At 39.5% G+C, this 27,602-nt stretch overlaps 2 protein-coding genes across 5 annotated transcripts in view; both read right to left on the reverse strand.

Moving 5' to 3' along the window:
- The window catches only part of BEND5 (BEN domain containing 5), a 30,353-nt gene extending 22,683 nt beyond the window's left edge, over positions 1 to 7,670 (reverse strand). The window contains exon 1 of one of the 4 annotated variants that reach the window (XM_042819157.1): positions 7,391 to 7,670. In XM_042819157.1, coding sequence (XP_042675091.1) covers positions 7,391 to 7,610 — 220 coding nt within the window. In that variant the 5' untranslated portion in view covers positions 7,611 to 7,670. The remainder of the gene's footprint in view (positions 1 to 7,390) is intronic. The other 3 variants (XM_042819156.1, XM_042819159.1, XM_042819160.1) reach the window with 3 other exon arrangements.
- Positions 7,671 to 7,939: 269 nt separating this feature from the next.
- Positions 7,940 to 27,602, reverse strand: part of LOC122160555 (cytosolic carboxypeptidase 6-like) — a 292,765-nt gene continuing 273,102 nt past the window's right edge. The window contains exon 4 of the mRNA XM_042819164.1: positions 7,940 to 8,344. Coding sequence (XP_042675098.1) covers positions 8,316 to 8,344 — 29 coding nt within the window. The 3' untranslated portion in view covers positions 7,940 to 8,315. The remainder of the gene's footprint in view (positions 8,345 to 27,602) is intronic.

The raw sequence follows: 27,602 nt of genomic DNA on the forward strand, positions 1-27,602 counted from the left end.
AACAATAATCAATATCGCTGTGACTGAAAATGAAAGCAGTGTGATAATACAACAGAAAAAACCAAGCTAGTTTATTTGAAAATGGAAAGAAATGGAAGAGCCATAAGTTTCTTGCTAATGCAAGATGCTAAGGAAGTCAAGAGGAAAGATTTAAGAGGAAGACGTGATTTCAGAACGTATAACAACTCTACAGGCTCAGAAGGTGATCAGGACATAGAGAAAGAAAAATTCTTCTTGCACGAACCACCCCTGAGCTTAAGACCTCTACTAAAGTGGAAGAAACTCAAAACCACAATAATATACAACACAGTGGAATGGATAGTGTAGGAATGCAAAAGGTATGCGAGGAAGTGAGCCACTGAAGTTGAAGCAGCGAAAACAAAGGGAGCAGGCAGAGAAGGGATCAAACATTTCTGCGTAAGGATGTCAGAGAAGAAAGCTAGAAAGAAATTTCAAGAAGTGACAAAAGTAAGGAATAAAAAGGCAAAGCTGAGTATCCATTATCAAGGCTAATATCACCCTCAAAAATTTAAGAACTAAATACCCATGAAAAACATCCTGAGAAAAAGACAGCAACAGACAACTGAGCGACCAGGGAAATGTCTTCAAAAAGAAGTGTGCTCCAAACATCAGGGAAGAACATAACAAGCAGCAACACTGACAAACAAGGCCAAAAAGCATGTACAGGTGAAGACATGCTCTTGAGAAACCAGCCAAAAGGTTGCTAAACCTCATGAATTGCATTTGAATGGAGAGAATAGAAGCCAGACTGAAAATAACTCCAAATGAGACTGGGAAACGGCTTGTTAGGTTTGGAGATATTGGGTAAGGAGGATGATGTACCAGAAACCTGAGTCAAGAAAGCTCACTGATGATGTATTTCTTAATTCAGAAGTTAATATGAAGCCTCTCCAACAATAATTAACCAAAAGCAACACGGCCCAAAATAAATGTAAATAATAATTTATATAAGTTTTAATTTGTTTATTTTTAAGCAATATAAGTTATTATTCTTTTTATAAACAAAACCCTCCCATTTAATTTCTTAGGAGGAGGATTAAAACAGTGTCTGTTGGCAGTAGAGAATGATGGAGCCATTAAATCAAGTAAAGACACGCAGATTGAGAAACATGAAATCAAGGTGGGTGATTTTTGGTTGTTTTTGTTTTGTTTTTTGTTTTTCCCCCCTAAATGGTGAGGATCCAATCTTGGATCCAATATTTACTTAAAAACAGACATTGAATAACTTGATCTCTCTGTCTATCTCAGCGCTTACATCTGCCCCACTGAACTGCTGTGCAGATTTGTTAATGTTGTACAACACTCTGAGCACGTCAAACATAGAATTATAGAACAGCCCAGGTTGGAAGGGACCTCAAGGAACACGAAGCTCCAACCCCTCACCACAGGCAGGGCCACCAACCTCCACATTTAATACTAGACCAGGCTGTCTGTGGCCTTGAGCACCTTCAGGGACGGGGCATCCACAGCCTCTCTGGGCAGCCTGCTCCAGCAGAAAGGAATACAACTATTTTGGAACAGTTCTCATAATCCTTCTGGAATCAAAACCAATAATGTATTATTACCATTAAATGAAAAAATATATATTCTTGAAAACAAGCATAACATTAATATCCTTTAAGTCTTTACTCTGTACCTATATGCAAAACTCAATTATGGGAACTACTTTTCAAAAGACTGGACATGCTAAGTATTTCATAAAAATTTACTTATTACAAAAGCTGTTTCTTTTTCAAAAAGTTCTAGAGTTCATCTCAAGACATCACTCTTGCAATGACAGCTAGAGTTTGTCAATTTGCCTGCTATAAGCAGTCAGCCTGAATCACACCAAAGAACTTCATTAGTACCAACCCTCAATAATGATTTCCTGATCACAAAGGCCAGAAAAAGCAGCAGCCTACAGGGAACTCTCCAGGAAACCTCCACAACCTCTCTGCCCGAGGAATGAGTTTGCTATGGAAATAGTGGGTAGATTCATGTATTTTTTGGTTTCCACACAAAAATTATGTGGTTCCGTTGGTGCTATTTTTAAAGGATTTCCAGAAGCAACAACAACAACAAAAAAAAAATACAAAAAAAAGCCCCAACAACCCAGGAAATAGAGACTAGCACTTAGGCTAGCACTGGAAAAAATGTTTTACAGTCAAATTAAGAAAACAAAAACGATAAGTTACATTAATCTCCTTTTTCACTTCCCAGCAAAATTTAGCATATTTTGATTAGTAAGTGTTTGTTACCATAGTTACCATCCCCATACTACCTTTGAAGTCAATTTTATTAAAATCCTGAAATTCATATTTTTATTGTACCATAGCTGAGCTTCTGTAACATTTACAAGCATAACTTGTGTTATATGCTATAATGTGTGTATTAAGACCAAGAGAAATCACAATGCTCTAGGTGACATGTAAGGGCGTGCGTCATAAAAACAAACTAGTAAATGACTTCCGACTCTTCTGAAGCAAAAAGCAGAAGTGACTGAGGAATAAGCAGGTCAGCTGAGACCAAAAGATACTTCTTTCCACACTAAGATATATAGAAAGAGATAACTAGAGGGTAAAATCTTGCAGTAAAATTGCTTTTAAATTCCTTTTCATTAGCACTGTTGCTGATGATACGTACCCATCACCACTATCGTAACAGTTACTGGATATTGTTTTAAAAGTTCTAAATTCCTTTTTGATGCTGCCACTTCAGCTTTGCAATGATGAGCCCTACCTCAAAGCTGAACAAACAGATACAATAAAGAAAAATGGCACCCTTGTACAAGCTCTTTAAATCTCAGACACACTCCTACAGTACAATATAGAGGAAAGGGGAAAAAGAAAAATAAATCCATCCTTCATCTTGAAATAGTTAAAAATGAACAGGAAATGGACTATGTTTTGAACAAGCTTGCTTCAGCACTGCTGGGCTCAGCTCTGCTCAGTGACCAGGTCACCCCAAGGCAAACCCCAGTGCTCAGGTAGGACAAAGTGGGCTGGCTGCTCAAAGGCAGCCATACAAAGTGCAGCCCACAGGTCCTCCTGAGCTATCCCAGGAAAACAGACCAAAGTCTGTGACAAGCAATTGCTGGAAGGCTTCCTACAACTCCCTCATGGCACTACCTTACGTGGGGCAACACTGTGTCTGAGCATGGCACAGGCCACGGCATTGCCACACTCTGCTCTACCTAATCCAGCTCCCCAGGCTGTCTGAACAGTGAAAGGATTCAGAATGATTTTACCCATCATCACCTGCTGACCTACATGCTGCACAATCTTGGTATAACCTAAAATCCCAACTTGTAAATTTTCACCTACTCCAGCACTCAACAATGTCTCTCCTCCTTTAATTGTTCAAATCAGGGAGCTTCAACTTCTTAGGATGAATCCACCCTCAAACTTATTCAAAACTCAGCAACAAAATCATTTACTTGAAAACTGTTCCAGGAATGGAGACTTCACATCCTTCTGAAACGCAGCAAATTACCTCATCATGAGCTGTTCAGACTTTTAAAGACTTTAAAAAGAAAAAAAATAAAAAATAAAAAAACACACCTAACCTAGTTAAATAAAAAGTGGAGCATCACATTTTATGAAGGGACAGGGAAGAATATGGATGCACACAGGTATTAATGTGCCTGCTGTGGCAGGCAGGGAACTGCAGTCAGGATCTGATTGAGACGTGTTTGCTGTTATGGTGCAGGTGGGAAGTGCTAAGGGCAGTAGCTAGAGAGAGCAATTATTTACTGCAGTCAGGAAAGAATGCCTCCAATTAGAAGACAGTCACTATTAACTTGTCAACAGATGGAGCCTGCAGTAGTGAACTTTTTAAAAGTTCCTGTACATTGATTTGTTCCACCTTGCTTTGCAATGTGATGAGCATTAGAAGTGGCTCCAGCAGGGTCACATAAGGATCACAGTAAGGTGTACACATGCTTATGGACAAAACTGACAATGATTACATCGGACAGGAGCAAAAAAAGTTGCAAGTGGCACACCTGTTTCAACAAGAGGGACGAGAAAAACAGCTTTTGTGTTTAGATGAAAGGACACGAAAGAAATAAAAATGAAGGGTGTGAATGATCAGAAGGAAGGCTCAAGCTCCTCCTGAAAAGCTGTCAATTTATTTTATCCTCAGCGAGAAAGAGCAGTTAACATGCCACCTCAAGAAACTGCCTTACAGTACAGCTTCAGTCCACTGAGCTGTATTTTCCATTCAAGAGGTAAATAAAGTGATTCCTTTATTACTACGTAACATCAGTTGCCTGTTAACCAAATGCTAATCTTGTTATGGAACAGAACACTCATTTTAACATGCTTTCTATGGCTCAGCTGTCTACAACTGCCCTAGTCAGGGGTTAACCTGCTTTATTTCAGCCTTAGTCTTTGACTAACTTTTGAAATAGTTTAAGGTTCCCCAACCACACACACAGAGGAACAACAGACATGTACTGCTGCTCAGAACAATCCCTGTGCTCTAATACCACTATGTACTGCTGTTGAAGTTGTCAGAAGACAGTATTTATTCCCTCGTCATATCAAGTCTATCACAACTATGTGCTGTTCTGAGCATGCCCAACACTCTTCCCTTTTCAGCTCTCCCTGCCTCGCAGCATCCATTTCTCACTGATGTACAGATTTCCAAATATCCAACCTCAACACAGGGATCAAATAAATGCTCCACGAGTCCTTCAAATCAGGACAATTGTTTCACAAATGATTTACAACACAAATGCTCCAATAAATTTTGTATTGTGGGTGTGAACATATATCTATCTCTAGGTAAACTAGAGTGTCAGGATGGTAAAAGTGTATTTTTTTTTTTTTTTTTTTAAAGACAGTAGAAGAGTTGTTTCAACTAGATCTTGTATCAGTATTCTTTCTCTACTCCTTCCTTTTCAATGTTGCTAGAGAGGAAAGCTAAGAGGTTTTTTCGTACTCTAACTCCCACTGCAACAACAGTGTTAGATCATGAAAATATATATGAGCAGGTATCATTTTGCTTACTTCAACAGCTTTGGAACATCACTGTGCAACCTGTTGAAACTCTACCAAGAAAATAACAGAGCATGTTGAAACTAACTGAAAATAAAAGGAAATTCCTCCTCCCACTTTTTTTTTGTTTAAATTTAATGTGTACTACCACAGTGATCCTAAAAACTGTTCCTAATGGGGAATCCCCAAAACAAAGCAGTAAATCCTTAAAGTCACTGATGCACTAATTTGTGCAGACATGGGCTCCCCTCCAGAAATTCCAAATCATCTCAGTTTGTACATTTTAAAGATAAAAGCTATTTTACCCATTTTATTTACTTTACTACTAGCATACATTGTAATGCTTCAGGATTAAAAGTTCCATGCAAGTATGTGACACACTACTGACTTTTAAACTCATCTTCTACATTACAAAAGCAGGTTGCATAACATCAGATTCATAACGCTTGCTATAAGTTGTCTTAATCTGTTTGCCACACAAACTTAATTGGTCACTAGAAAACAAAAGTATCTTCATTTAAGATCAACCTTTATCCCCAGTGTTTTAACCACTATAAAATAAACATCAACATTAAAAACTTGGTGAGAAAGTGAAAACTCTGAAAGTAACTAATCCTTTGGCTACAGCATGTTTAATTCAGTTATGGAATTTTTATATGGTAGAGGAAGGAAAGAAGAACCAGAATAAACACTCATATGAAAAATGTTGAAACATGTAACTCACACATACACATCATATGTATTGAGATGGAGCACACATGATAAAAATAGCTTTGTTTCTTTGTGTTCCTGGCTTGGTAGGAAAAGTTCCTGTAAAAACTAAGATCTCTGAGGAGTAATTAATGCAGATCTCTAAAACAGATAACAAGTTTTGCCCTCTGGAGAAACAATATATACTGCCTTGTTCTGGTTCTAGAGAGATGAAGAAAACTCTCTAGTAGACTTCTCTTAGGAACAAACTCTGTCTGGGATGAGTGAGTTGACTAAAGTAAGAGCACTTCCTGCTGGAAAACTTAGTGGCAACCTTGCAGGCTCACCACATGAGCAAAACAGCATGACCGAGAACTCTGAAACGCTTGAGAAAGGGCACTTCCCCAGGAAGAAACAAAAAGGCAAACTCCATGTGGGTAACTTTTGAGAAGAGGCCAAGCAAACCCCAAGCAGTGACACTGCTGTCTTCCATGTACACAGCAGGCAACATGCAAATAATTCATGTATCAATTCTCCTGTGCTACAGACAAGTCACACAAAACACTGCATGTTGGCACAGGATGACAAAAACTTTGCAGAAGAATCCACTCCTCTGTCAGCCTCTGCTATTTCTGAACTCTGGGGATACTCCTGCAGATATTCACAGATCAGAAAAACTCTACAGGGAAATGATGTACAAGCTCTCCTGTTTCTTATTTGTTCCAAGCATCTGCTTATGGCCACTACTGTACACAGGCCACTGGTACAAGCCACTCTCTGACTCAGGGACTAGATGGATCACCAGCTGACCTACTTTGTTGTTTCCAAAATTGTTGTTTCCAAAAATAAAATAAAAATTAGGAAAACACTAGTTTTACATGCCTGCAGCACCGAGCTGCTCTGTTCCGGGCCTTTGCAGTGCAGGAGAGCAGATTCGGCAGCACAGGCCATATTTGGGGAAATGGCCACGGGCCGTATTTCTCCCCAAATGTGGAGCTCAGGATCGGAACCCTGCATCCTGTGGGCCACACAGTGACACTCAGCTTGTCCCATCCTATGGGACACCTCCACACCAGCCAGCAGCTCGCTTCAAACACCCTCAAACTTTCTTCCCATGCCAGCTGTGAGGAGGACAGAGCTTTTTGCGGTTGCAAAGAAACTACAGAAAGTCTTCGTGCTGCCAACAGGACACGACTTGGGGACCACACAGCAGCACCAGGGTTTAAATGGCCAAAGTACGGGATTGCGTTTTAAATGTGCAGTTGAAGCAGCGCTTGTAGGCAGGGAGCCGTGTGTACGAGAAACGTGGAGCAACCACACTGAGCACCACCAAGCCCCACACAAAGCTCTGCTTCCCCCGCTGCTGCCTCCCAATTTGAGAAGTCGCTTAAACTAACAGAGCAGACAGAAACCAGCAACACAGCTCCAATGTGGCAACACGAGCTGCGAAGGTACAGAAATGACTCCATGCACTATAAATACGCTAGGCAGGGAAACCTTCCTTTTTTTTTTTTTTTTTTTTTTTTTTCCTTGGGGAAGGGGGGTTCTCCCAACCCGGCCCTGCTCCCCACCCTGCGGTCCCCCCGGCCCAGCCCTGAGGGTCGCTTGCGAATCCCCCCCCCGTCTTCCCTCGCCCCCCCCCTCCCCAGGGCTCCGTCCGCCGCCCGCCCCCTCCCTCAGCCGGCCCTGCCCGCGCCCACCTGCCAGCGCCAGGATCTGGGCCTTGTGGAGCAGCAGGCGCTCCCCCCACTCGCCGGTGCTCTCGTCGTCCTCCTCCGCCGCCTCTTCGGGGTTGCGGTACACCGTGTAGACCTTCTGGTTGTCGAAGTCGAGCTGGGACGTGGGGCTGAAGTCCTGCACGCAGGAGACGGGCAGCGCGTAGCAGACGTTGTCCTCCAGGAACCGCACAAAGGCGTACATGGTGCGGCGGCGGGCGGGGCGGCCGCGCCGGTCCCGCACTCCCCGCTCTGTTATTGTTCCTCAAAATCCGCCTCTGCGCTCGGCTGAGCTCGCCTGGCCGCGCCGCCAGCCGGGCAGCCCCAGCGCCGGGCAGACGCGAGCAATCCAACGCGGAGCGACGCGAGCCGGGCTGAGGGGTGGGCGGGAGGGGGCCGCGCTGTCACCGAGGGCACAACGGGTGCGGCCCTGCCGCCTCGGGTTCGGGGCCGCGCCGGGCGGGGAGGCGCTGCCTCTCTGGATTCGATGCACCGAACTCTTTGCGGTGCAGGGCCCGTGCCGAAGCGGGGCTGTTCCTGCTCTGTGGGGGTACGCGGAGCACGCACGTAGGCCGGGGCAATACTTTGAGGAGTTGGGGAGAGGAGAGCAGGTGGGTCGCAGGCGGGTCGCAGGCAGGCGGCACCGCAGAACGGCACCTATTGGCTAAGTACCAGCGCAGTCCGAACGTGCGTTGTTGTGTGTAGGTCTTGAGAGTGTGATGCTACTGCTCTGTGGGGTGCTGAGCCACCGATGGGGCACCCATGGTAACGTCCAGTGGCTGCTGTTGGAAGAACTCAGAGTCTCCTTGCCATCCCCCACGTGAAGATGTTCTATGCATGTGTATGAAAACAAAGCTGAGAGACCGTGCCATTCATTACAGCACAAGTTCCCAAGCTGCTGGAGACATGTTTATACTCGGTGTGGATTTTTTGAGCTTTCTGTATGGAAAAAAAAAAATAATTATAATGCACCTGCACCAGTTACTCTAACCCTGGTGTCCAGTGCTGAGGTCTGCTTTGCCCAGCTAGTTTGGGAGCAAACTGACATAGCGGGGGATTGTGTAAAGGCTAAACAACAGCACAGTAAGTAACGAACAACAAGAAAGGGGCATTGCTGTTTTTCTGCCTGCAGAAAGCCAACACAAAATGAAACCAAAATACTTTATCTTTTCTGGTTTGCAGGTCCATAAACGTTTGGAGTGATATCTCTACCATTACACCGAGTTTAACCAAACTGAACTTGTTTTTCCTAGCTATCTTCTATAGACTTCTTACAAATGCTACATGAGAGCAGACCATAACCCAGAAAAAAGTGAAGTTTTGACTGAACCCTGGAACTGCTCATCCAGAGATTGTGGAGTCCCCTGCATGCTCTGAGATAACACGTATGAGCGCAGCCCTGGGCTACCAGAAGTTATAGTCACAGAATAATAGAACATCCTGAGCTCAAAGGGATCCACAAGGTCTCTTCGCACCTCAGCCATTCTGTGAAAGCAACAGAAACTGGGAAGTCTGTCTCTTAAGCCATGAGAACATGAGGAATGCATACAGGTATAGTTAAGCTGATACAAGTATTTCAGTAACAGGCTGTAAACTTCCCATACAATAATGGCAGCTTTATTATTTTAGCAATTACAGAGTTTTGCAAATACTTCAGCATAAGATTGGGGATTTAAACACCAGTGCTTTATGTTAACAATAAAGTATTGCCAGACTGGTATGTAATTACAGGCAAATATAAGTGCTACAAAGTATGGATGACAAATGAATTCTAGAAGCGAGGCTGCAAGGGAAATGAAATTCCAACAAAGATTGTGCTGCTGATCAAACAATAGCAGCTGCTGTAGGGATCCTATCTCCTCCACCTCATGTTATGATGGAGGTAGAAGGAGCTGCAGAGAGAGACAGAACAGGCCAATGGCTAGAATTACTCCATGGACACTGTTAAAATTACATGAAGGACAATTTTATCCCACTAAGCTCAGTGGCCAGTGAGGGATTCGGTACCCGAATCTTATTGGTACTGTATTTCCTCTGCTGCTGAAATCTATTAGCACCACCTAAGACTGCTGTCAAGGGAAAGGAAAACAACAATGGAGAAACTAGAAACAATAGGAGGAACTAAGAGAAGCTAAGGGTGCAGAAATTAGGGTAGACCTTGAAGAAGGAAATTTCTCATCAGCCTGGGTAATTTGCCCCAATGAAAGAAAACAAAAGGCATTTGTGTAAAGACAGCTAGCATCCCAGCGTGCTTTTTTGTTTTCTTTTTCACAAAATGGAACATTCTAAACTAGCATTCACAACATTTTACATTTGAAGGTTCTATTACAGCAAAGTCTGTAAAGATCTTTGTCAGTGGCAAAGAAAAAGGTCTCAAATCCTTTAGAAAAGCTGTTTTACAGTTCCCCACTGAAGGACATTTTTGGGAACAGATTAAGGGTCACGATGATAAATGTGTGTTTACACTTGGTCCCCAGCACGCACATTGAGCCAGAAGGCACTATAATGCTAGAGAATTAATAATGATCCCATACATTTCTCTTCTGCCTGCAAGGAACTGTGTTAATTTTTGGCTCTGAAATCTATAAATAATCTGCATCAGTTAGCTGTGAAGCAGAGGAAGAGATCGGTTTAAGCACAGAATACACAACAGCGGCACTCCTTTCTCCTTCACGCCTTCCCCATTTCCAGCCAGTTGCTTGAGTGCTATCTAGCTGGAGAATGTGGCCTCAAGTTTACAGATGTCAAGCTATTTTATGGGTGGGTGTTCTAAAATGCATTGTTAAGGGAATAACCGGATCCTCACCAGATTTAAATCCTGTAGCAATTTCAGCCTTTTAGAAACAATGCAACCCTGCTGAGAAGGAGATTGTCATATTTTCAAAATACAAATGAAGCCTCGGCTTTAAAAAGTAAAAGTGTCACTCCAAGAGTCAGGAAAACCACAAAGCACATCCCCAGCCCTTCTGGGACTTGCGAGCGGCTGTTTCCTGGAACACAACCTATATTTTTCTGCTGCTGTTTTTCTTGAAAAGTAAAAAAAGAGCATTTAAAAAAAAGCTGATGCCTGCTGTTTTGATGTGTTTTCACATAAAAATACAATATGAAAAGCTAATGGTACCAATAATAGTCATGCAGGTGCTAAATCTCTTCCACAGCAAAACATTAAAATTAGGCTCATCAGTCACATTACTTCCACCCTTTATACCAAAACCTCAAGGGACGCCATATTGACTTTAAATGCACTGGTGAAGAAATTCCAATCTTCTTTTACCATCCAGGTGAAGGGGCTTCACTACTACCTGACTACTCAGTAATAATTATATGTTGGACTGCTATAAGAATCCCTATTTAGATATATGGTTTAGAAAATTTTATTGTTTTCTTCTGAATTTCTTTTCCAAGCAATATGTTTCTTAAATAATTGCTTTAAAGTTCAAATGTACCCTGAGAGATGTATTCACGATTATTTAGATAATCTACTGCATTTTAACAATAGCATTTGAAGTCATAAACTTAAAGACTCTTAACAACAGTCAAGAACTGAAGACTATTCAAAAGCTTATGCATGTATGTTTCAATCCACTCATAATCTGGTTAAATTTTGATCAAGAATATGCTCTAGCAGGTGGTCAGAAAATACCTCAAATTGATCTCTTCCACAGTATCTAATCTTCTCTCATAATAAAGTGCAAGATGAAGTAATTTCCACGTGTAAATAAACAAATCTCCCTATGAACAAAGCCGTATACAACATCTTGGTATTTTGAAGGGGAGAGGGTGGCTGGAAGAGAAGACTCTTCTGGTAGGCTGAGCAAGGCAGACATTCCCAAAGGTTGATCCCTCTTTAGCTTTTTCAATAATGTTTAACTCTCAAGACAACATTCTTCTTTCAGCATCATAATGACTACACAAAATTCAAATGGAACAAATAAGGTCCAGTTGTTATACAGTCCTAGAAGACAGACAAGGATAATGCTTCTGTCTGGATATAATGTCCAAAGTGCTCCAATACCAAGAGGAAAGTACCAAGATTACATAGATAAATTCTTAAGATTTAATCTTTTGAAATCTATGTCCTTAAACCATCCCCAGAAGAGAAGAAGCACTGCAAGGCTATTTAGTCCCAATTCCTGAGAGTGGTCTAACCTTTCTTGAGGCTAAGGATGCTACTCAATCTTCTTTTGCATTAAACTCGCATGTCCTAACAGAATATTCTTTCAAAGAAATGAAACCTCAAAAACACTTTATGGCTCTCTTCACACAAGAGACATTTATTTCCCAGAGGTAGCTGGTATATTCTGTAGCATGACAAAGTAATGTTTAAGCAAGTGATCACTGGAGGAGGTGCTTTCCTTGCTGTTACTGGCTGGCTGGAGAAAGGAAGGGCCAAAGAAAGTGCCAGACAGTCATTAAATGCTGAAAGTTCCCAATCCAAAGATCATCATTACAATTATAAAGCTGGAAAATAAATAATTACATTCTTTGGAATTTTTTTCTGCATTGAAAAGACGAAATTCCAGTGTCTGCTGCTGTGAATACTGATACTGCGGATACTGTAAGATACTTACCTTTCCCATTCTGGCATGCTATAGGATAGGTGTGAGACTGGCAACCCTTCAAAAATGGGTGCCAGACTGTATTTTCCTTTTCCAAATTACAGGTTGAATCTGCTCACAGAAAGTCCACAGGAATCAGGAGGTGCTGGCAGTTAGCATGATCTTGCCTTGGCATGGGGCAACGGCTGTCCTTGCTCTCACCCAATTATTTACTCAGAGAGAGCCAGAAACTGGGTCTTTCAAATCTCCGTGACTTCCAGCTCCCTCCCTGCTGCGCGCCATTCAAAATCTTGACAAACACCATCCACTATATTCCAGCGGTATGCTGTTTTCCACGCTATAAACTTGCCTGAGAGGAAAGCATGGAAGACAACATTTTCTTTGAGCTAACTCAGACATGGACTCACCTTTAAAATATGTCCTTTTGGTACCGCTGCCACCATTTTCTAGAACTGTGCTGAGCACATGCCTGCGGTTGCAGTCCTAATGAACTTGCTACCATCCACCGACAGTTTCAGCCCACATATTTTCACTCTATCTGGAGCTCTGAAAATTTGGTTCGAAATGTTCCTTTCCTTTATTTAAACCAGATTTTTTTTTTTTCCCTGGCTTTTCGTAGTTATTTTAGTAGTATGACTGTTGCTTTACATATATACATTTTGCACCGCTGCAGTAATGTCATTCCTTCCATACCATATGTATCAAAGGGACTTTAATTTGGCAAGGTCTCAACTCTATGTAACCTTCTGGCTTCAGTGTAAATTACAGTTACTACACACTGCCTATGATTATATTATGCTTCAGACAGAGATTCTGAGTAAGACAGTAGTCATGACTCTTTTCATATTTCCATTTTGTTTGGGTTTTTGTTGTTGTTGTTGTTCTTACATCTCTACAGCACTGTTCTATCTGTAATCAGCATTTATATCTCATACTGGCAGGGAAAACAATCCCGTAGCCTTTTTCTGTATAGGCCAATATTGCTTGAGAGGTATGCAAAAATAATATGAGATATGTGCAAAAGAAAAAAAAAATCAGCTACTACCAACTGCATTTTTCCAAAATGGTACCTCCATGTATATACACAACACTTTTACTTTCCTTCATAAGTCTGATTTCAGCAGGAGACAGGACAGATTCTAGAGATGAGTTCTGCTTTTGTTGTAAGGTTCTTGACAGTCATCATCATCAGGAATGGACTTGCACAAGTGAGAACAAAGTCAGTACTGCTTAAAGTTTTCATAATTCAGTGCTTTTAAATTCATACTCGTCTAGCTATTTCTAATCCTTTTCAGGGCTAGCTACAGTTCAGTATAAAGTGAGGTTGTAGAAAATATTTCCAGGAATTAATGCTCACATCTCACCATTTCAGAAGAGAATATCAACTTTTCTACTTCTAATGAAAGACACATTTGGAGATGGGCCAGCAGCTCCTTTGAAGAACCTCAGCTAATGTGAGCAGTAAAATCCCTGTTTTGGAAAGTGAATGGAGATAACAGAGCAGGAAAATCCCTGGAATATTGTAGAAAAAAAAAAGCCTTCCTCAGTCTCACTAATAACCAAATTTAAATTAGTAGAATGTAATTTGTAACGTTTGGCAAACTGGATGTCAAAACTGCTAGAAACAGCATGTGCAAGTGGTCACTGCTATGCAGATCTTTCCTATATCTCCTCTTCTTCTAAGACCAGACATCACTATCATTTATTAGTTCAGAATGGAGTTGCATCTGCTCTGCACTAGTACATGAATTAAAACAAAACAAGACGACAGAAAAAATCAGCTCACAAACATTAACTAGAAGGGCTTACTGTCACCCAAGTAACAAAAATTCTTAACATGCTTTAACTATAACAGACAGGAATTTCTCTAGTTCTTGGAGAAGGGCTTAACACCAATTACCTCACATAACAAAGAAAATTGGCAATCATCTCTGCCCCACTTGCAAGGAAGTTGTTTCCCCCAAAGTAGAAAATGTTATAGGAATCCAAAAAAACAGGAGTTTGAATCCTCCAGGCACTTCATGCTTTGCCAATATTTTCCACAAAAGCATGAGCAACATCTACCGTACAACAATATTTAACATTCAGAAGAATCAGTCTTTTCTAAAGTGTGATCAGAAAGAGGCACCTTCATAGTCTGCCACTGTGTTTCTCATAAAGGAAGTTTTGTTTCGTGAAGAAATATCTTGTACTAAAATACTGTAGGGAAACTGTGGTTGTTTTTGTTTTCTAAACAAAGAGGAGAATTTTCAAGTTTGAGGTTTCCTTTAAGCACTCTTCTAACATGAATATGTTTAAAGATCTTCTATCAAGTTCATGCGTGAAATGTCTTCCAGCCGTTAGTATATTTCTATGCAAATACAGCCATGAAAGCTAATAACTGAAATCTGCATTTTTTTCACATTTTCAGCATATTATACAACTTCTTATTCTTTCCTGTTTTGTAACTCACATTAGCCTCTTATCAATAAAACAAAACTCAGGTTATATTGCCTCCTGCTTAAATTTGCCACAAACATCAAAGCTGGACATTTGAATAAGCAATTTAATGTACACATTTTTATTCAGTTCAATATACTGATATTCTCCTGGTAGGAATAAGAATTCTGCAGAATGAATGCAGAGAAACACACCATTCAGAATATGAATTGGAATATTCTTGCAATGCTTTTCAGTGAGGATGGTGTGATATTAAGATTAGATCCTGCATATAATCAAATTTTGATGCTTGTACACACAGTCTGGTATTTCTTTTTCTTTATAAGATTTGTATGCAAAAGCACAGCAATCCAATATTTTGAACATACACTGTCTGCACATCCTACACAGTCCAAACTGATGAAAAAATAATGTCAATGAAAATAAGAAATGGTGGAGCAATGCAGTATACAGACTTTGGTAAATTCATCATATCTAGTTTTACTATTCTGAGGCCATAAAATATTGCAAATCAGTCCTTCTAGAAGAGCTAAAGTACACAGGGCTTATGTCCACTCCTAAATTCAATTTTGGTATACAGATTGACTCTTTTGGAACTGTAAATATTTCCATAATCTTATGAACTCTCCGATATGATACATACAGCATTTTCCAAGTGGCCTATATCTTCTAAATTCACTCCCTTTTTATTTACCAGTACATGCAAGAGGTAATAAAATAGAAAAGATGAGAGGTGGAGAGACAACAAAGATTGTATTACATGCAGAGGTGTTACTACTGAGAATAACCACAGTTTTTAGTGAACATAAATAGAAAGGAAACCTATTTTTTATCCAAAACCACAAGAGATAAAAAAAAAAAAAAAAAAAAAAAAAAAAAAACAACCACAGAACAAAAGAAGTCTATATTTTGTTCAAAGGATGAAATAGAAATAGCACATTGCAGTAGCTCAAGATACTGCTTTAAATAGTCAGCTGGCTGGAGAGCATGATATTTAAATTCTCCACGTGTATATACACAAACCTCTTTTCAGTCACAGACTGAGCTATCCTTACCAAATGGCCAGCGAGGTCAAAGCATGCGCCACAATGCTATCTCCCATCTCTTACCAGATATCTCCCACTTGGGTTCCTCATCTGGCTGAAGAGATTCAGACTCCCACTCTGTGCCTCCAGTTGTAAACATCCTTTTCATCATCTACACAGTCATGAATTCCCGGGTCAAGCCCTCCCCATGAAAATATATGTTTCTACTAATCTCAGGCTCAGTGTACAATATTATAGTTGACTTCTTGTTGATCACTTCTAAAGGTAGAAGCGTGGCAGGTAACCAAGCTACTGCAAGGTAACGCATTCAATTGAGAGCAAACTACTGTGGATTAACTCACATTTGCCAATTGTAAGAACACATACATGGGCAGCGACTCTCAGTCAGCTGATGTGAGGGAAGCTTATTATTCTGCAGTAATTTATGTTGGGATCTGTATTCTAGAGAAAAGTACTGCTAAAGTGGGAAACAATAAATGTAACTAACAATTAGACTTGCTCTTAAATGCCTTAAATACCTCCAAGGTAATGTTTCCCCTGACAAAACATTCTCAGACAGCATATTCACTGCTTCTTGCTTTGCATACATGTTTCAGCTTGTTTGGGTTTTGATTTTTTACATCTTCAGACTCTAAGACAACTGTAAATGAATAAAACAAATTGATACATGAATATGCAGCTTCTTTCTTTTTTTTTTTTATTTTTTTTTTTTTTAAATTACCCTCATTGAAATATTCCCTATTTAGGAAATCTAAGAAGAGCATTAGAATTTCCTCCGTTTTAAAAACTCCTCTAAAATGGCAACTAGATCTTTGGGATGCTACTTAATGAGCATCAGCGGAAGATTCTCAGTAATCAGTACTTCTGTGTTGGAAAGTAAAATGAGTTTTGGTATGTAACTTCCATGTTTTAAGTTTAGAAATTTTGATATGATTTATCAAATTATATCTAGACAGTTAAAATGTGTTCCATACTTCAGCCTTCGGATGATGTATAAGTAGACACAGAGACACTCCTACAAGGCAATTTGCCAATCTGAAAAAATGCTAATGTTAGAGTCAATAAGTCAACAGTCTGCAATGTTAAATTATGAAATCAGAAAAAAATCTAGTTCACATTCAGTATGGCTGTAAAGATCATTAGAATTCGCAATGTTCTATGCAGGACAGTAAAATTCAAAGACAACTGTACTCTGCCTCAATAATCACGATCTGCACAGCACTTTCAGGTATTGTCGCAGAGATTAAAAACACAAAAACAGAGCAGAACAGCTCAGCATCAGATAATCACAAGCAATCCAATGTCAGCAACAGACAGCTGGAGACATATGCCAGCAATATTGCAAAAGTGGTAAAATGGAGATTTCATGACAGCAAGGACGTGGGATTCATACATTAAGCTGAAACTCAACCAAAACCATTGAAACTGTTGTTCACAAGTAACAGCTCTCTGTTACAGTGTTCAGAAAGTCTAGCATTTGGCATTAAAAAAAAAGTACTTAGAGCAAACATTAAATAGAACAATGTATTACTTCTCTTTAACATTCTGCACATTGAATATTTGTATGCTTTCATTTGATTATCTTGGGTGAACAGATTGGAATTCTTTTCCCAGAGCAGGTGGGAGAGCTGTCCATTTATGTACCAAACTCATATTTTGTGAAAATTTTAAATGAAAAAGCAGTTTGATGAAATTCTATCAAATATTTAAGAGTTTCACTTCAAATCAGAAGTATTAAAAAAAAAATTAATAAATATTCTTTGGTTTCATTTGACTTAGCTTGAGTCACTCTGTTGTTCCCTTCACCTTAAGTTTCAAATATCCATCAACTATCATGTTTCCCAATGCTTTCACTTCTTTAAACATCTATTGCTAAAAACTGAATATATCCAAGAAAGAAGCTAAAAAAAATCCTTTTATATTTATTGTCTTAAATTAGAAGAGTGAGAACAAGGAAAAATACTTTCACATGGGAGGCAAAAATAATCTACATTTCCACCATTTTCTTTCTAAGCCTTCTATGTAGACACCCTCCAAATCTTTTCTTGGGCTTTTTTTTTTTTTTTTTTTTTTTTTTTTTTTTTTTTTTTTGTAGGTGGCTATATAAAATCAAGATTAAAAAATAAAAGGTAAAGGAACTGAACCTGAAAAAAAAAACCCACAAAACAAGATTCTGATTTACACAACCAAAACAAAGCCCTTTCTGTATTAAATTTCCTATAAAAATGGAAAATGGCTTGAAAATATTCACCAGAAGGACAAAAGTTCTCTGATGAATTCAGAGGCTGTGCATGCAAAACAACAGTTTCAAAGTGATGTTTTTTGTTACTGCAAGGAGGTGGTTACACCTGAAAATTTTCTGATTTCATTGCTGAAGCTCTGACTTTGTGTGTCAGACATTTTGTCCTGGCATTTTTCCATGATACAATTCCTGAAGCTGTGATTTTCAGGAGTCTAATGGAGATAAGTGGCTTGCGAAAAAACCAAGGCCACCGAGGCTTTTGTATTTTAGGAGCAGGCACTTGATGCAGGTTAAAGAACAATGAAATGCTTGAAGCACTGATGAGAGATTTGGAAAAACCAACAAAATAAAAGGTAGCAGCAGGGTATGGCAGATTGAATGCAAGAACAAATGCCAGAACGTTCTTAAAAGAAAATGGGCTGGGAAAAACAAAATGGATAAGAGGCAATGGGTATTAAGAGTTTGCAGGTCTCGGGTAACTTTTTTCATGATTGATGTATATCTGGAGCAATTAAGCAAGTGATTTGCATAACTGTTGTTTTTACATTTGTGCTTATATTACATAGAATCATAGAATGACTGTGGTTGGATCATCTCACCTTAGAGATGATCTAGTTCAAAGCCAACTGACAGTGGTATCCAGTCTAGTTCAGTAGGTGGGGGAGACAGGGCTTGCCTTTAACTGAAACTTCAGCAGCTCAACAAAGTTCATATGTTAGGTGAATGGTGGGTCAGTATCTCCCATCAATCTAAAGTAGGAAGAACCACTCCTTCTTCACGTGATTATTGATTCTTCAACATAGTCATAGTCAGGCCACCTAATTTTCATGTGAAGTGAGACATGGCAGAATTTAAGCTATGAAGAATTTAAGCTATGCATTCTCCTTTCCTCCAAAATTAACTCTTATGTTAATATGGTAGCTTTTTGGAAAGCCAAGCACACAGTTTCCAGTTTGGGAGTGTATTGAGCCCCGCTGAACCACCATGTTATCCGAACTGAGGCACAAAGCCAATATACCTGCCAGAGAGGCTCACAGAGCTGGTGTTTCAGTAAAGAGAGTGTGTGCATGGTCTGTCTGCTGGCACAGGGGGCGGCATCTCAGACCGTCCTACATCTGTTGATGAAAGTCTGTTTTAACTTATGTTTAGGGGTGCTACCATGCAAAATACATTACAGTGGATTCCATGCTTCTCTCATCTCCAGCTGGAAGACAGCCTGTCAGATGAGCACTGCTGGAGAAACACAAAAGCCCCTTTTGCACAGCCTCACCTTACTGAGGCCAGAACGCTGACTGCTGCAAAAAACATGAATCAAGAGTAGAGCGGAGTGTAGAATACATTAATCAGAATGATCACTGTTGCAAGATCTGCTAAGAACAAAGAAAACAAATCCAAAGAAAGTTAACACTAGAGACCATTTGCACGGCTCTGTGAATCAGCTAACGAAATAACCGTCAATTGTAGACACGAACCCTTTGTGCTTTCACACAATTTAAATATAAAGTAATTTGCATTCAGGAATCCAAGTCTCCCAGAAAAAAAGATTAACAATTGGATTCACTTTCTTTCCACAACCTTTTTTCTCCCTTCCTTCCCTCCAGGGGTGGCTATGATAAGGTCACCTTATTAATGCAGATCCTCTGTTTTTCAGAAAGCAGCCAGGAGTTTAAGTGTTTCACTGTGAAATGATCTATGAGATGAGAACAGTCCATTTTTTATCCTTGATTGATCATTTCAGCATGTATAACAGCAAATCCTAAGGGACACTGCTCAAATCCCTACTTCAGAATGACCTAGAGACTCAACACTGAAAAGTGTTGCACTCCACGACACAATCTTTCATAGCTTTTTCTTAACTTAGCATTTTGCTCAGGACAGGATATAGTTTATGTGCATCGTTACAGTCCTCTACAGGAAAAAAAAAAGAAAAAAGAAAAAAAAAAAAGGCTTACAAATAAATGGAAGTTTTAACAGCTGAGAGTCGTGTGTCCCTACGTCCAGAGGAGGAACAGAGGCAGCAGACAGTTAAGACTTTTTCTCCAGACAAAACGTCAGGAAGATGCCTGTGATCTCAGTTCAGGTGTCACGGCTTCTCATTTCCTCGCCAGCCACCAGACACCTGTTTCCCTGCTCTTAATAACCTCTGATAGGAACTGCCTAGTGCCAAATCAGGAACTCTGCCTCTTGTATGATGAGCTGAAAATAAAGCTATTCTCTTTCATTTATTTATTTATTTTTAAAAGATATTCACTGTGCATAAACTTCATCTCAGCTCCATTGTTGGGTTATTCTTCTCTATTCTATGCACTTTCAGCCACCTAATCTTCATTTTGCTTTTTTTGGGTGACTTTTCACTGACTTGCACAAAGTCCTTAAATAAATCATTACGAATATAATTAGCAATGGCTGGATTACAAAGGATTCTGGAGTGCTTGTAAATTAGTAGGCATGCAAGCCTACAGCTGCCAACAGCTGATGCAATATTTTATAGTATTATTTTCTAGATTGCAGAAGGGACAATTATTGTCCTCCCCTGTTTGTTGAAGGTTGTTTTTTTTTAGTTTGACAAACAATTAAGCAATTTAATGCTTACACAAATTTCCCAAGGAAACACCTGGTGGAATTTAAAGGCAAAGGTTCTCTCAGCCCATAATTCCCAAATACATGTACAAAGACCAGGAGAGACAGAAGTCTGAGACGTTAGCAGAAATTAGAATTTAGGAAAGAATCCACTGAGATATCGCTCTATTCTCAGGAGTATTTCTGAGCAGTTGGGCATTATAACCATGTAAAGAGCTACTCCATCTAGAACTGTTTGACACTGCTCTCCCCAGTTTTTTTCTTTCCTCCTAAATGCTAAACTCGGACTTTGACTTTTGTGTCATGGTAGCACAAGCTAGTAATTCCTGTAATCATCTGGTAGAGCAACATTAATTACAGAGACTTTTAATAGACCACACATACTCTTGCATCCCCTTATGAAATGCCAACCCACTTCCTGTCCAGAAATGATTACAATCATAGAGGATGATCCTGCAAATACCTCTGTAGGACAGAGCATTTGCAACCATATGTATGTCCAGTTAAGCTACCAGCAGTTCACAGGCATGGGACAAAAAGCTCTGATTCACATGTATGAGAAATGACCCATGATGACATGCTGTCTGTGCAATGATGAAGAAGTGCAAGAACAAGTAATAGTTCCCCACAGAAGTTCTAAGAATAAAAACAAAATTCAGAGAACTGTATCAGGAAGGCCTTGTGTAGTTATATGATGACAATGATGATGTGGTGAATATAGGAGGAGTGTTTGGGCTACAAGTGATACAGGAGATAACTACTGAGATGTGCAAAGACAGGATTTGGATGTGGGCCTTAGCAAGGAGAAAAGAATTAGCACTGATATAGAGAAGACCAGGAAGCAATAAAAGGATTCAAGGAGTAAGAGCTTTAGTTGCGAGCAGAAGAGATTCTTAGCCACCGAGTTGTATTTTGGTAACTGCTCTTAGACCCAAGCAGGGATACAGAAAGTGATGTCCTCAAAAACTCTCTTAAAAGCCACTGGTTACAAATTGGTCTGCTAGGCTGACTTCCCAAGCTGTGTGATTGTTTCAGCAAGTGAGCAGGTAGTGCAAGCCACGCAGTGAGTAAGGCAATATTACAAACACCATAATTAAGCAGTTCAAGTAGTAACCCTGAGATAGAATGACCTTGAATTTATCGCATATGCTATTCCTTGGAAACTGCCTTTCACTTACCTCAATTTTAGGGACTAATATAATCCTTTCAAAGGGATGATTGGCACATGTTGTAGGTATTTTGCCTGATGAATGATATTTCACTAATTGAATGTTATTTAATAAAATCTAATAGTTTCAGAAGGCACAGCATAAAAACTTATTTGTAATTTATTACTGATGGATATTTAAAATTCACTGAAAGTATCAACTGTCATTCAGTAATAGCATGGTCTGAATATTTAATCCATTTTATTTACCGTATGTCTGATCCATTTCATGGACAGAAAGAATTTTAAGACACATTAGAAAATCATTTCCAATGATAAACATCCAAAAATGTCAAAAGGAATCTCTCTAATCCCTACCCAAAACAAAGCAGTTCTCCCTCCGTGTATGCCCCTCTATTAGTAAAGACCTGAGTTTAGGGAGAGCCCTTGCTGCAGCCTCTATTTATTATCATCTGGCCTCACATTTTTCCACATGGAATGAAACTCTCCCTAAAAAATTACCAATATCATGCAATGATCCAGGAGCAGAACAAAGCAAAAATAGTGTAAAAATGACTGGCTCTGGTGTAGAGCATTATAAGGTCAGCTGTCTGTTTGCTAGTCAGAGTGACTATTTTTACAGTGTGGTGTTAACTGAGACAGGGGCTGCTAACTATTCCAAGGGTTGTGTTAAGGCTCTTGGTATGCCCAGTGGGAACAACAGCCTTCCAGCAGCCTGAAACACCTCACACAGTTGCCTGTCCCTTAGTCTGTCTGAATAGCTTACTGCCTGTTGAAATCTAAAGATGTACTTTCAATAATATCTTTCTGCAAATAATAGCTAGATCTTTGTAAAAATCACATTGTATCTCCCAAAGTGAATAATTTCATTTTTAAACCTATTATTATATTACTGAAGAATACTGCAACAAAGTGTCTGCACATGCACAGCCAAACAGAACTGTGCTCAGCAACGACTATAAATTATATATAACAACCCGTAACAAACTACAGCTTGAAAGCACAAACATAGTCTAGGAGAAATGTGGAGACTAAATGAAAAAGGAAGCAATTAAATGAGATCTTCATTTGGACAAAGATAGTTGCAACACTATAAGCTAATGAGTTTTACTGCCCATTTTCTTTTCAGCAGCACTAACTTGCACAAAAACTAACTTGTGAAAGATGGAGATGGAACCAGGAATGGCAATAAGTCAAAATACAACCAGGCAACAGATGTGGGGTGCTCACATCAAGTGTTATCATGAAATATAAAGCGCTACTGCAAAGACAAGGTGGGACAATTGCACATCTTGGAATAAAATATATAATTCTTGTTCACATTTTTATTACTGGGTTGTTCGGTGTTTGTTGGTGTGGCTGATTTTTTTTTTAATTTTTTTGTTTCTTTTTGTAATCTGTATGCAATATCCTCAGTTGAGCCTGGGTTTCATTGAAATCAATAGACTAACTTTTTTTAATGACCTTCACCTGATGCTTATATATTGCTCTCTGGGGTCCATGAGGGATTTGAGGGTACAGGGAAAAGCAAAACAACAACAACAAAATCAACCAAAATAAAAGAACCAGATTAAGTAAAAAAAAGCTTATGCAAGCTGTCTTCAACTATTGACAAATTTTTGAATTATTACAGTTAAAACTGGCATGCCTCCTTGAATGGCAGTAAAGCATTTTAAAGCTAATACAGCAGTTGAAGGGCTCAGGTTTTGGACTCCCATCTTAACATAAAACTCTAGTGTCTTGATTCAATGAAACTTGAACAATTAGTAATCACACAGTTCAGCAGCTGATATATTCAGAACAGCAATGCCAGGCAGTGTCCTACACTTGCTACTAGATTTGTCAGAGCGTTTGTTTTCAAAATCTAAGTAAAAATGGATTATATAAACAGAATGAGATTAATTAAATACATAAATTCAGGAACAGAAAAAAAAAAAAAAAAGAATCACTGCACATTTATTTTCAGATCACTTTTTACTGATAAACTGGGCAGTTTATGTACCTAAGAAGAAGAAGCTACTGACATCAAGACCAAAGATTTCTTCACTTACATCATAGAGTGTTTTTTTCACTCATTTTTCTCTACGTTAGCTGTCTGAAAGCTGTGCAAGTCCATGAAGTTCCTTCCAAGACAGCTAGGAAAGACATACATATCTAGGGAGAAACAGGTTCCTTACTTGAAACTAGAATAGGTTGCTGTCTGGAAGGTCTGAGATGGTATTCTTTGCATGAAATTTCTCAGAATTCAGAAGGCAAATATAGAAGAGCTTAAATACTGTTTTTAGTCTTCCATACTTGTTCACTTCACATTTTCTTTGACACTAGAGTCTACAAATATTACAGAAGAAGAAAAAAGTGAAGAAATATACAGACCTCAGCAAAGAGTCCCAAACTGAAGTGTTGTGGTGCAAGCCTCTTTCTGGAAGCAGCATTTTTTGGGACAGACTTGGGAAGTGCAGGGTGGCAATCCTGAGAAGTTAAGGATGGCATGTATCCCCTGGGACAGATGGAAATGGGCAGAGAACAACAAGCCAGCAAAACCATCACTGCTCCTCTTTTATCACCCCTTGTGAAACTCAACAGTTACGAGGGCTAAATGTAATGCTGCAAAACACCAAATTTATCACTTAAGGAGAAAACATAAATAATCAGAATGTTGGGTAAAATCTTTAATGTTAGAATAGGCTGCATCTTTAAAAAATGCAACATTTTTTATGCAAATGCAAATTCCAACATTTCCTTCTGGTATTTTTATTCAGTGTGTCAAAGAACTTGTTAACAAGCAGACTTCTCAAAGCCTGCACCACTGCGATTCATGTCACTGCTCCGGCTTGAAGCAGTAAGTCTTCAAAAGCAGCACGTTCACACAACAGGAAGAACAAATGAAAAGTGGAAAAAAAAAAGTTCAAGTCAGAAGTGCTGTCCATACTTGGCTTCTCTGGCACTGTTCTTCCAGCACGTTGTTCCCTGACAGCATCTGCAGACAGACTCGCTACCTTCCAGATAGCCCCAAAAGGATAATCTATCTCAGTGCCTGCAAAAATCACATAGTCCTTTTCCATCAGGATTAATATCCAATGCCACAGTAGTCTGATACATACAGGATGAAGTCTGACACCTGTTATAAAGGTCACACAAGGAAACAATCTCTGCTGTCCTCAAACCACAACCCACAGCTGACTGATTTCCATTCCCTCCACTGTATGTGTTAAGGAGGCAATCATCATCATCATCATCTTTTCTTTATTTATTCCAGTAAACAATTTTCACCCGGCAAGCTTAAAGCCTGCATCAGGGTAGGTATGTTCCAGCTTCAGTGATAGTTCAATCAGAGTAGAACTAACAGCAGGATCCCTTCTTCCCCGCGCAGTCCAACTGCTGCCTGTCCCCCTGTGGAGATACCTGTTGTGATTCTTGCAGGAGAAAAATGACCCATTTTCAGGTACACACAAAGAAGCATTACAAAATAAACCAAAGTGCTGCCTGCAGTTCATCACAAGTTACAGAAACCTCATCACCTGCAGAAAATGTGTTATTATATACATGGCACAGATCATAACTGAAAGTTGAAGGCTCAATAGTTATAAATTCAGCCACAACCAGTAAGGAAATGTATTTTTCCTCATTCATTTTTTAGCCAACAGTATGTGAGCAGCAGTTTGAAGAGCAGGTGAAGCAAGGAAGCTTGGAACAACTGCAGCACATTCAGACAACATAAGGATAGGATCAGAACTTGTTATATATTCATCCTGTTCTACCTTGTTAAAATCTAATCCAAGTTGTACCACCCTCAAGACCTGCAGGAGGCCCAGAAGAGCAAATCAAGCTTTCCTAGACAGAACAGAGCAGGCAGGTTTTGCCATTTGGGATTATTAAAAGATCCCACTATGCATCCTGACCCTGCAGGCTGAAACAAGTGTGCAAGTTACCTTACACAGAAAGATGGAGGAAGTTTTTCTATCTGTAAAAGATAGGCTAGTATTTTGAAGTGTAGGCACACACATTAACTAATTGAATTGCTGTCTTCTAATCTTGAAAAGCCTAGCTGCTGTTACTCCAGATTAAACTGTAAATATTCCCTGTCTTTGGGACAGTAATGCAAACTGGAAGCTGGGGACTATTCTTTCTGTGTGCCCTAACTGCTCTCTTTTCTTTCCAGATTTGCAAACAGTTGGTATTACACTGCTTACTCAGATTGCTGAGCTCAAAAGTTCTGTCCATGCTGGTATTTAGCCATTGTTTGTCATCTTCAGCTTCAGTGTTTCATAATTTTTCTTAACAGTTCAATATTTCATAAACAACGTACCTTAAGAAATAATAACTATACATACATCTTACTGATACTGTGGGCATCAGCTTACTAACAGCATTTCATGGAGACCAAACAATTTATAATAAATGACAGAATTAGGAAATAAGTTATCCAGACTGAGTTTCCTGTTCCTCCCCCTCCATCATTTTCAGGGACTCTGTCATTGGTATCAAGCTGAAAAGGCCACAGAAATATTGCAAGACAGGATTAAAATTCAGAATGAGCATGACAAATTGGAGAAAGAGCCTGATGAAAAAATGGTGACAGATCAATAAGGACAAAGTAATACATAAGGAATAACCAACTGCACAAATACAGGCTAGAAGACAAGTAACAAGAGTGCTATTTTGCAAGAAAAACTATAGCATATTTTAAATCAGAAACTCAACACCAGTCAATGGCATCAAACTTTATAAATGAGACAAATATTGAAGTGGAATTTCATCTGTTCACTGTATTCAGCATTTGTAAGGCCTTAGTTGGATCCATGAAAAAAAAAGTATTCTGCAGGAAATCCAAGAGAAAGCAAAGTTCACAAAGGCGATACAGAGCAAATGACTCAAAGGAGAAAAGATGATCAGTATCAAGAAAAGCTTCAAGAAATAAGGAAAAAGAAACAAACTTCTTCTGTATCAAGAAAAGCTTCGAATGTTTGAAAGTCTGTTGAAAAAATACAGTGAACAAAAAAAGAAGGAAAGGAAAAATTTACTCTCTGTAGTGGCCCTCTGTAAGAGGGCAGAAGCAATGGATTTCTCATATCAGCAAAGTCAGTTTAGTTTAGATATCAGTAGACCTTTCTGAACTAAGACTGCCAGACACCATAGCTACTTCCTACAAAGAACAGGAAATCTCTGTCTCAACATTACAGAAACATCCCTTGAGCATGTAACAGATTTCTCTGCTTAGGGAGAGGAGTTGGACTAGATGCTTGAGGAATCTCTTGGCATGATTATTAAGGACTCTGTAGTACGGTCATAGGGTCATGTAGTTTGGGAAAGATCTCCAAGATCACCAAGTCCGGTCATCAACTCAACCAACCAAGCCCCATCACTTACTGATGCCCCTTAGTGCTATGTCCACACTGCTCTTAAATACCTACAGGATTGAGGAATCCACCACCTCCATGGGCAGCCCATCCCAATACTTGTCTACCCACTCTGTGAAGAAATTCTAATGATGAATCTAAACATCCTTGGTACACCTTGAGATCAATTCCTTGTGTCCTATCTCTTGCCAACAGAAAAAACAGATTGACATTCTCTTTTTTTCAGTGTTGTTTCAGGTAGCAGAGAGCAATGAGGTCCAATCTCCTTTGCTGGTAAGGTGTTTACATTGCTTTCATATAAGAGTGTTAATAAAAAGGAAGCCATTTACAATTACAATTTTCTGGTCCTGCAAGACCCAGTAATTACATCAAATATTCCATATTGCATTTTAACCAAGACACCTGGAATTTAGGGGGAGAACAGAAGCATGATAGCTAGATATTTCCTCCTGTATTTTAAGACATGGATGGTCTAGGCATGGCCATGCACATCTTCCACTGTGGTAGAACTCTGCTACATGGCCACCAGACAGAAATCAAAGGGATTCGTTTAGATTGAGTTGAGGTTTATAGGCAATAAAATTACAGATGCTCCACAGCAGTGTGATTGTATCAGCTGCGAGCAGGGAACACTTCAAGCCACTTCTCTGGGCTTGCTCCCACAGAAAGACTAGGAAGTACGATTGCTTCTCCAGCAGAGAATAAAAGCATCCAGACTAAAACAATGAGTTGGTGGCAAATACTCCTGTTATTTAGTCAACAACAATTCAACTTAATATATGTGCTTTGAAGGTGGGGGAGAAAGA

The sequence above is a fragment of the Centrocercus urophasianus genome, unplaced genomic scaffold (assembly GCF_019232065.1).
Source record: "Centrocercus urophasianus isolate 14NV4802_14NV808 unplaced genomic scaffold, USGS_Curo_1.0 seq_18, whole genome shotgun sequence".
Lineage (NCBI taxonomy): Eukaryota > Metazoa > Chordata > Aves > Galliformes > Phasianidae > Centrocercus > Centrocercus urophasianus.